The sequence below is a fragment of the Haliotis rufescens genome, unplaced genomic scaffold (genome assembly GCF_023055435.1).
Source record: "Haliotis rufescens isolate VD_foot unplaced genomic scaffold, xgHalRufe1.0.p SCAF_17, whole genome shotgun sequence".
NCBI lineage: Eukaryota > Metazoa > Mollusca > Gastropoda > Lepetellida > Haliotidae > Haliotis > Haliotis rufescens.
In genome coordinates, this window is record NW_025963857.1 from 28,684,541 (window position 1) to 28,696,252 (window position 11,712).

Consider the following 11,712-nt stretch of genomic DNA (forward strand, 5'->3'; position numbering starts at 1 on the left):
TGTTTGTTGTTTATCGCCGGACTCAGCAATATTCCAGCGATATCACGACGGTCTGGACCAGACAATCCAGTGATTGACATCATGAGCATTGATCCACGCAATTGTGATACGATGACATGCATCATCCAAGTCAGCGGGCCTGACCACCTGATCCCGTTAGTCGCCTCTTACGACATTTTGTAGCTAATAGTTGTTGGTTGTATTATTTTAACGACAATAACTGAGAAACAACCTTAGTACTCTTCTTTTAATATTAGCTTTCTTGGTAAAAGGTCCATCTTGACAGTTGTATCAATCAAAGATAGTTATTGTGATTTGAAACCTGATTGGCCAATCAGATTCGAGTATTTCCCATGACCTCGTCAACTTAGAAACACAACAGTAACTTACTGTATGTTATTCAAGTGAGATGGAAGTTACACGTCTTTCGGCAATATTCCAGAAGCATCATGACGGGTAGGTCCTTCCAGAAATGAAAACTTAATTTGTAATAATTTTATACCCTGATCAAATTATAAATCAATTGTTGATATTGTGTGGTCTCAAAACACAATGTACAAATTTTTGCATTTCTATGCTGCGGCATAATTGGCCGTAGTCGTCTTGTTGATTTGGATAGTGTCAGCACAATAGATTGTGTTCACCTGATGTTGCACTTATTTATTTTTTATAAAATCAGTTGACATTGCATCTGTAGTATCTTTAACGAAGCGTGTGTGTGTGTAAGTGTAACTCCTATATATATTGTATACAATGCTTGTGAAATAACATATTATAAAGAAAGTTATTTACTTATATTGGAGATTTAACGTGCGCTTTCCGACTGGAAGCGTATGTCGCACACGGAAAGAAAGTTACATGTTGCTACATTTTGTAAACAACATGATAACGAGCCAGCAAGTTCAACCGACCTCAAATGATCACGTGATCGACTCACGTCACATGACACACGCAAGGACATACCACAGGGTGTGAGACGCCCTCAGAGAGTTAGATTCACGCTGCAAATATCGGTTGTGTCCATTCCAGGTGAGTGACAATGTATTTGTGCATACAATTTCACAAAGAACAAAAGCGTACACCTTTCAAAGCCCGAATAATACAATGTTAAACTAACTATTTCGCAAAACGTACATATAATGTGCCGAGCTTTCGCTTTGATATAGAGGAAACACTAACACAGTGTACTTAATCTGTGATAGTTACCATGCCAGCAGGTTTAGCTGATCCAACACAATAATACAACATTGATGAAATCATTCAGCATCTGGAGCAGTCATAGACACATTAACCTACATTCTGTTCGGATAAGGTATCTGTTTGGTTTGTTCGTGACTCCAAGGTCACACTGACCCGGCATAACGAAAGTAGGGATTGTTTATTGATTGAACGTGTAAGGCAGGGATTGCTCTCTATCTTTGTGTGAACTAATGTGCTAGCTTTTCACATTTATATCCGCATAATATTGTCATTAACCTAGCCCTTTGGTTGCCTTTTACTTAACTGCCAACACGTGCTGCTTTTCCAGTTACGTCATGACTATACGTAGTAGCTAGTAGTAGTGGTGGTGGTTGCAGTGGTGGTAGTTATATAAAGGTGAAATAATACTGATACTATCACTTTCTACATCGCATGACATTGAATATACGCATACACTTTATGAGATTCAGATGCTATGGTTCATAAAAATCGAACTAGGAAAATAAACATAACATAACCCAGTGTCATAGAAGTAAACCAATTTGGGACATCGTGCATGAGAGTTACCTCCCTTTCACCAACACAGCCAAGCGACTAACCGGTTCTGTGTCAGTCGGGGATACTTGTTAATACCCATAGGAAGAAAGTGAGTGCGGTGTTCAATAACAAACAGGCGGGCATATAGCAACAAATTACAAAGAAATATTACAATACTCTGAGACTGCCAGTGCAGAAGCCTAGGTATCAGCCACACTTATATATCTTTCTTATGCAGGAATGTGCTAAACATTCCATTCATACAGTCCCTATGTTCATCAAGAATATTGTGTCCCTTTGCTTCCATTTGCCTGTCAGATTAAGTTATTATGATCAGTATATGTTCTGCTGGAAAATAAAGAAATATAATGGAGTGATAGCTTTGTGGGTAGGGTAGCACATGGTGTTGATCATAAAATTGGGCGTTTAAAATCAAAATCTATCAAAATTTATTTGGATTCAAAATCTTTTGAATCAAACGTAAAGTTGTCACAAGAATTTTATTTTAAGTAATACAAAAATTGTATTTAAAAAATGACTTTGTGTAATAGATTAGATAAAGGGTAATTTTCATTAATTCCACACTGGCTTTGTGTTTGGAGATGTGACATTTTCTAACTTGCTTCAGATGGCGACAGCAAAGAAATTGACGGACAACCATCTAACCTGTGTCATCTGTACAGAGGTGTTCACAGACCCTGCCACACTTCAGTGAAGTCACACATTCTGTAAGTCGTGTCTGCTGAAATACACCAAAACACAGCCTAAAGCAATACAAGACAAGACCATCCTATGTCCCTCCTGTAGACAGCTGACGAGGGTGACCAACCCTGACAGTCCAGTAGAGGAGTGGGTCAGTCAGCTGAAACCAAGTCACGTGATACAGGGGCTGATGGACGACTTTGGTCCAGAGACAGAAGGTGATTATGATTTGTTACATTGCATGTTACACGGTCGCATAACTCAAGATAAATGTAATGTGTTTATGCTACGTGTGCCCTTTCTTGGAACATACACATATTTAAGCTCGTCAATTGTTTTCAGTAACATTAAATAATCGAAAAGACATGAATGAAATCAGAACATGACCTTGTATTAGATGCACAAATACACGTAGCATAACATCTACCAGGCGTCTAACGCCCAGATCGATCCTCATGTCAAAAACTGGATTGTCTGGTCCAGATCGCCGTCATAAAGATGGAATATTGCTGAGTGTGGCGTTCAACAAACATATAAGATCACTCTCATTCTTTCCCAAAACTTGAAGCAAAAATATAACACTGATTTCATTACCGCCTAACGAATATATTGATCCCTTTTCAGCCCCCGAGATTAAAGAATGCAGTGTCTGCAAGAACCAACAAAGACAGACTCCGGCAACATCATGGTGCTTCTCTTGTGTTTCAGCCTTCTGTGGTGGGTGCCTGACCATGCATGGAGCGATGCCGTTATCACGTGACCATGAAGTAGTCGTTTTATCTGAGTCCACCAAATACAAAATGGTACCAAAACGTCCATTCATGTGCAAACTACACGTCAGCAAACGGATCGAGCTCTTCTGTAAAGACTGCAAGGTTGCAATATGTACGATATGCTGTAGTATAAATCACAGGAAATGTCACGACGTTGACACCATTGAGAACATGACCCCGCAAGTCAAGAAACAGCTAACCAAACAGAACCAGGAACTAAATGTCAGAATTGGAAATACTGAACATGGTATATCTGTCAGGAGAAGGCATGTTGACGACTTCAGAAACACGGTAGAAGAAGTTAAAAGTCAAATCAGAAGTGCACGAGCGAAGGTGGTGGCGATTATTGTGAAGAAAGAAAAACAACTTTTAGACGATGTTGATCAGTCTTCTACCACGCAATTACAACAAATTCAAGCGGATATAAAATCCCAGGAGATTGAACTACAGAAGTACCAGCAGCAGTATAAGTTCACAGCCAATGCTGTGACGTCCAACTGTGAGATGGACATGTATGCTGTCTATGAGTCGGTGGATGAGGCGTCTCCAGACAACAGAGACACGGACAACACACCAGGAAGAGTTGTATTCACACACGACATAGACAAGCTGAGTAAAGCTGTTCATGAACTACAGCTGGGAGAGGTTAAACTCGTCCACGACGTGTGTGACCGTGAATCTACCCCTACTCTGCATCAAGTTATTGACTGTAAGACAGAGGATGACCCGATATATTCCGTTCTCCGTGACGTGTCAGTGTTAACTGTCGATGGTGTACACGTTGTTGTGGTTACAGATTTAGGAAAGGAGAGACTTAACACATATTACACACACGCCATGCATAGTCCCAAATACATACAGCTTTCTAACGGACCTTCGCACATAACACAGTTAGCAAACTGTCGGGTAGCTGTTAGTGTTCCAGCCAGTATGGAAATAGTTATTGTGAAGGTTTACCCAGAGCCTGTATTACTGTCAACTATCAAAACAAGCAACAAATACTACGGTCTAGCCTATCTGAGCCCTTCATTGTTAGTGGCTGGTGGAATAAGGAGGACTGACATACTGGACATGACAGGGAAGGTGCTCAAATCTATCAAGACTGGCCTGGTATCTAGTCCTGACTATATTCATGTCACCAGCAATCGAAACCTGATAGTCAGTGAAAGACTAGAACAATCCCTTGTATGTGTGACCAGTGAAGGAGACGATATTTTCACCTACACTCCCACAGGGGACAGAGCTCTGAACTATCCTCAAGGTATCACCACAACCAGCACAGGAGACATCCTGCTTGTAGACAGATACAGGGTGATTCAGCTGACAGAGTCGGGGCAGTTTGTCAGAGATGTTCTCACAGCACAGGATGGTGTTGATTACCCTCACGGAATATGTCTGGACAGAGACGGCCTGTTGTACGTAACATGTGTGAACTGTGTAAAAATATTCAAATTTTAAATATATTAATTTTGACTGAGTCACTTAATGAGTGAGTATGGTTTTATGCCGCCTTGAGCAATATTCCAGCGATATCACGGAAGGGGGACACCAGAAAATAGCTCCACACTATTAACCCATGTGAGAATCGAACCCAGGTCTTCGGAATGACAAGCTTACACTCAAACCACTGGGCTACCCCCTTGTCCTTGAAGTGTTTTATTAATTTTGTGAGTTGTTTTGGAATAGTCCTTATCAGAAGAATACTGTGTTATAATGAAGTTTAAAATTTGTTTTTGTGTAGTGATGGATGTTATGGTGTTAATATATTTGAAATGTAATATAGTATTAATGGAAAACTGTGAGATATGTCCTGATGTCGCTTCTGGAGGGGTAATGTGTCCCAGTAGTCTCAATAAGATGCACCACGACCCCTTCTCAAGGGATAGAGGGTCACCCGGAGAGCGGAAGGTTCAGGATTCGATCCCCGGCCACTCCATACCAAAAGACGTTAAAATATGGTACTTGTTGTTACCCTGCTGATGCTCGGAATTAAGGGCTAAAGCAAAGACTGGTCGAATTGGAGTCAGTATACTGTGTCTGAGTAGGTTAATCGTGTTAAACTGTGATATATCAGAGGGCTAGCACATTAAAATCGGCATTAGTCCGGACAAGTACAATCAACCACTCACACACTAACACTAACACTAATGCGCGTCTATGCACGTCGCTATGTAGGTGCAATTGCCTTCAACGCGGCGTCAAACCCCTTTTCACCACACCTCACCTCACCTCATATAGACAGTTACTTATTTCCAAATATACAGACCAACGGGCATCCTTATATCCGTCGAGCACACACAACATTCCATTTGTAATGTCATGTCTTGGGATGTGTGTGTTTAAAGATACGCTCGTGTAATCAGGTGCAACTGTGTGTGCGTGGGGGTGTGGATGTGAGTGTGGCTCCGTGTTTGGATCCTAAATGTTTTAAGACAAAACACAGGTGAAGTGATTATCTGCCAACAAGATTCATGCAGTAACCGTACATGCCGCCTCCAGTGCTTCGGCAAACCATCGCGCCACAACAGTGTCTGCCATTGTTTCCCCCAGGGTATCCACCCCCGGGGTAACCAGGGTAACTGCCTCCGGGGTAACCGCCGTTCATTATTCTAGATATACATGAGCTTCCTGGTGGAGCGCACTTAAAAATAAAGATTTGTTTTCAAGTATTTGCCATCATGAATATAAGACACAATTTATCGACATTTACAAATGAAAATTAATATTATTCACGTTGAAAAGCTTCCTATGTCCGTGAAAACATGAATTGTGCTTCCCAAAACTTCATTTATGTCATACAATTTGCAGGACGCAGAGACGAATGTTCTATGTTCTATATATTTATATATCTTATAGTGTCGTCAGGAATACGGGAGGCACGGGTTACCCAGTCGCATTAAGCGCCGTATTACACTGTGCATATGATCGTGGTTAGAATCCTGTTCGTTCCGATTATGTTTCAAGGTTTGTCAGCTCGTGGGTTTAACCAAATGTGTCAACATCTGAGACGTGCATAACTTCGGGTACCCCCCCCCCCCCATTGAGCTGACACGTAATGATATGACTGACTGCTGACAGCGGCGTTTATCCCTTCTCACTCAGTCACTCAGTCACGAAATACTGCAGATATAATAGTATCATATTTATGCCGCCATGTCATTATCTCTTACCCCCATCTGAGCAGATGCCCCAGCCAGCAAAGCCACGAGGACAAGAACAGTCAGTGTCATCATGGCTGTGGAGAGAAAAACAATGATAAACGGAGGAATAAAATAACATAATAAAAACTGTTTATATTATTGACTAATATAGAGTGATGTCTGTTTCTTTAATGTTTATCGCACACTCAGAAGTATTTCAGCAATATTCCAGCTACGGCGGCCTGTAAATATAAACGTCTGGAACATACAAACCGGTGGTTGATGTTGTGAGCAACGTTCCACGATTTCAGGGTATGATGACACGCATTCAAGCAAGCCAGAAAACCTGAGTAAGTGAGTTATGTTTTAACATGGTATTTTATGACTAAAGAGAGGGAAGAATACTTACCGTTATGATATTGTAGTTTACCGTTCTAGATAATGCCCATGTGCTAGCCCAGGAACTCTTTTATACGAAGCGCTATCTGGCCTCCGTGTCAACCTATTAGATAATGTCAATGTTCCTGACATTATATATCACTTGTTGACAGTAGGAAGATGCTATCTACTGCGATTCCTCTCAGATTCATGCCAGATGGTGTCGACCAATCATCTTATCTGACCTATGGTCACATATGTATAACTCGAAACTGAAATGGAATGAAACGAATGTCGTCAACGTGTAACAATAACAATACGTGAAAATCGTGAAAACAAATGTAAAATTGACAGTGTGATAATATGAAATTTGTACATGTACATGACTTGTATGTATTTGATGTTGTGACATATTTACGTAAATGTATCACTTGCACCATTTTCAGCAATCACACAAGCATTAATTCACAGCGGAAATGTCCCGATGACTGACCCCCACGGCATGAAGGTAGTGAGTGAATGTTATTCAACGCCGCAGTCACCAATTTTCCAGATCGATGCTCATGATATCAATCACTGGATTGTCTGGTCCAGACTCGATTATTTACAGACCGCCGTCATATAGCTGGAATATTGGAGTGCGGCGTTAAACAACTAACCAACCAACCAGATCTACCACGACAGCCGGTAAATAATTGAGTCAGGGGTAGGCAAACAAGTGGATGATATCATGGGCAACGAACCGACATACAATCCTCCAGGGGGGCACACTGGTGCCCTCAAATCTCATTCTTGTCGCCTCTTACAGGCATGGATTGATGGAGACACGTAAGAACGCACGTACATACATACACACAAGGTTCTGAGCGTATACACGAAGCATGTTTAGCACACCCATAGCATAATCGGGGCGAACCGGGATTCGAATCCACAATCACAGGTTTCTGGCGTGTCCAAGGGACGCAACTCTGCACAGCGAATCGCGGCGCCTTTGACGACTGGGCCACTCGTGCCCCCCATGCTTACAGGGTGCATCTGAAACAAATACATAACTAGGCAGCATATCTCTGCGGGCATCAAAGTGACCAGGAATTCTCTGTTCATGAAAATGTACAAAACTAGCTACCACGCTGTCATCAAGTATCTCCAGCTGAAAGTGCTGACTGCGGGCATGTTGACAACTTCAGGGGATGTTTTCTGCTGTAGAGGACTAAAAGTCAGGATGAGGAGGACGCCTTCTGCACCGGTGGGATCCAGGAACTCCGGCATCTTTGGCAGAAGGATTGTGTTGAAAAATATGGTAGAAACAAGTCCATCAAAACACACTGTCATAAGTCCTGCTCAGAATTTTTTCAGGCACCCCTTGTACTATCGTATCACACTCACACACAAACACTGACACAGAAAGTATATGAAGAACTCTTAAAATACTCGTTTGCTCTGACGGTTAGTGGTGAAGGATCGCTCGGTGCAGATTATTTGCAGCTACACGAGTACTGTGGCTGGAATAAAATATATTACGCCACAGAGGGCATGCGACGTGTCAACACAATATACTCAAGGATCTCCACGTCAAACCTAACCACCAACAACTAGTCTCGTACCCAGACACAACACCGACCCATCCACCCCTGTCCATACTCAAACTCAACCACCACTCTCACAACACTGACCCCAGACCCAAACCCCAAACCCCAAACCCCAAACCCCAGACCCGTGACCCAATTAACTGACGAAGACTCGTACCAACACATAAAAACACCCCCGCTCCCACAACACAGCCCCATCCACACCAATACCCGTACCCAAACCCAACCACCACCACTCCCACAACACTAACCCCGCACCCCGCACCCCGCACCCCGCACCCAGCAACCCGCAACACGCACCCCACAACTCACAACACCAGACCCAAGACCCAAGACCCGAAAACCCCAAACCCCAGAAGCCTGACCCCAGATCCCATCCCCAACCACACCAGAAACGTACCAACACACAACCACCACCACTCTCACAACACCGACCCCACTTCCATCAACCCCAGAATCGAACCCACACACCATCACCACTCCCACAACACCGACCCAGACCCAACAAACCCAGAATCGAACCCACACGCCATCACCACTCCCACAACACAGACCCAGACCCAACAACCCCAGAATCGAACCCACACGTCATCACCACTCCCACAACACCGTCTCTAGACCTCAAACCAAACAACCACCACTTCCACAACACCGATCCTGCCCCGACCACCGAAGATGCGTTTCTTGTTAGTTTCTTGTTCAAAGCCGCATTCAGCAATATTCCAGATAAAAGACCATGGTCTGTAAATAATCGAACCTAGGCCAGACAATCAAATGATTGACATCATGAGCATCGATCTATACGCAATTTGGATACGAGGACATGGATGAACCGAGTCACAGAGCCTAACCACCCGATCCCGTTATAGTCGACAAGCAAGGGTTGCTGAAGATCAATTCTTACCCGGATCTTCACGGGCCTCGTAGCCAGACCCAAACAACACCGCGCCCAACAATACATATGCACAAGGTTTTCGTTTATAAAAGGATATTTCACATATTTGCATACTGTCTTAAAATACTGTGCATATACAGAACGAGAACGAAATCAACAAAAAACATACAACACAAAAAGCTCTCGAATTATGTCTGCTGTGCTCTAAAAATTATTTCATCATTTCAGTACACTTGTTTATCACATAGGCTGCGGGGCACGACACGTTAGGATGCACATTTATATAAAATAAATCAAAGATATTTCAATATCCACGTTGTCAGGGGTTCTTAAACCAAAGTGGGTATAACAATAGACAGAGGAGGTTGTTTGCATTAACGCTGTGATGTTTGTACAGCACGCGATGGCCTCACGTCATTCTCGAAATCAAGTATTCATGGTTTTAGAAAATTCTTGGCTTTCATATCTTTTATTCACATGTGATGGGAATATCACAGGTGATATGAGTACTGTTGTAAACGTACATAGAATTCTCTTCTCGTGTCTATCGCCTATTCACTCCGTACACTAACAGCTTTTGTGAATTAATTTGGTTCATGAATATGTATTATATTTTAAAGAACCTCTCGATATCGCCCACAGTACCCGCGCGTCAGAAATAATGGATATTTTGTTTGTTGTTATTTACACACCTGTGTTTGTGTGTTTTTACCAAAGTGGTGTGCACGACTCGAATCACTTTAGTCACCTTAGTTTGTTAGCAAATATTCCAGCTATATGTCGGCGGTTTGTAAATAATCGAGTCTGGAGCAGACTATCCAGTGATTGATATCATAAGCATCGATCCACGCAATTGGGATACGATGACATGTATACACCAAGTCAGCGAGCCTGACCACCTGGTCCCGTTAGGCGCCTCTTACGACATGCATAGTCGCCTCTTACAATCATGGGTTGCTGAAAACCTATTCTTGGCCGGATCTTCCCGACTTTTAGACACAATAAGCTCACCTGCTACAACATGACTGAAATACTTTTTTTTAAAAGCATAAAATCGCACTCCATCCCTGAAAAATATACGAATGTACCAGTGTATCTAGAAGTGTGATTTCATTCAGCCTAAATATCTTGCTAATTTACGTTCATGAACAAAACCACAAATACCCTGGCACATTGTAAACATATCTGGTCAGTGGCCTATCGTTGGTGTCTGTTATAAAAGCGATTTCACCACTATAGCAGCAGCATTTGTTTGTTGTTGTAGCTGTTGTTGTTGTTGTTTTACGCCGCACTCCTGCTACATGACGGCCGATAAGGAAATCGAATCTGGACCAGACAATCCAGTGAAGGATATTATGATCAACGTCCTATTTCATCGCTGGGACCGGTGACGACCTCTCAACCATTCCACAAGCCTGACCTCAAGGGGCGAGCATAGTTTGATGGGAAAAACATATGAAAGCGGGATGCACATCTACCACGCCGCATTTCCCTATGCAGAGGTGCGTCCTTTAGGCGTGCCAGAAACCTGTGAACGTGCCACCATCGCCTTAACATTTTAAAATCCTTCACGTACTACCATCGCTTTTACTGTTAACACTCGTCACGTACTACCATCGCCATCACATATTAAAATTCTTCACGTACTACCACAGCCTAAACATGTTAACATTCGTCACGTACTATCATCGCCTTCACATGTTAACATTCGTCACGTGCTAACATCACCTTAACATGTTAACATTTGTCACGTACTAACATCACCTTAACATGTTAACATTCGTCACGTACTACCATCGCCTTAACAGTCATGTAAGGGGCGGTCGGGAAGCCTGGTGGTTAAAGCATTTGCACAGGTTCGATTCCCGACATGGGTACAATGTGTGAAGCCCATTTCTTGTGTCCCCCACCGTGATATTGCTGGAATATTGCCAAAAGCGATGTAAAACCAAACTCACTCACTCACTTAACATGTTAACATTCGTCATGATGATCACGTCTAACCATCGCCTTAACATGTTAACATTCGTCATGTACTACCATCGCCTTCACTGTTAACATTCTTCAGGCACTACCATCGTCTGAACATGTTAACATTCGTCACGTAGTTGCATAGCCTAAACATGTTAACATTTGTCACGTAGTAGCATCGCCTTAACATGTTAACATTCGTTACGTACTATCATCGCCTTCACATGTTAACATTCGTCACGTACTGACATCACCTTAACATGTTAACATTCGTTACGTACTATCATCGCCTTCACATGTTAACATTCGTCACGTACTGACATCACCTTAACATGTTAACATTCGTCACGTACTAACATTACCTTAACGTGTTAACATTCGTCACGAACTACCATCGAGTTAACATGTTAGGGGCGGTCGGGAAGCCTGGTGGTTAAAGCACATGGGTACAATGTGTGAAGCCCATTTCTTGTGTCCCCCACCGTGATATTGCTGGAATATTGCCAAAAGCGATGTAAAACCAAACT

At 42.6% G+C, this 11,712-nt stretch overlaps 1 protein-coding gene and 1 long non-coding RNA gene across 2 annotated transcripts; one reads left to right on the plus strand and one right to left on the minus strand.

Moving 5' to 3' along the window:
• The first annotated feature begins 929 nt into the window (after positions 1-929).
• LOC124138546 (E3 ubiquitin-protein ligase TRIM9-like) lies at positions 930-5,610 on the plus strand. The gene is made up of 3 exons (XM_046505253.2): positions 930-1,029; positions 2,366-2,657; positions 3,064-5,610. Exons 2-3 carry the CDS (start codon positions 2,630-2,632, stop codon positions 4,668-4,670), a joined length of 1,635 nt encoding a protein of 544 aa, XP_046361209.2. The 5' UTR covers positions 930-1,029; positions 2,366-2,629; the 3' UTR covers positions 4,671-5,610.
• Positions 5,611-5,715: 105 nt separating this feature from the next.
• Positions 5,716-7,079, minus strand: LOC124138547. Its single transcript, XR_007221759.1, has 3 exons — positions 6,762-7,079; positions 6,383-6,447; positions 5,716-5,853 (listed from the first exon to the last, which is right to left on the minus strand). It is a non-coding gene; the product is annotated as an uncharacterized LOC124138547 (long non-coding RNA).
• Between the last annotated feature and the right edge of the window lie 4,633 nt (positions 7,080-11,712).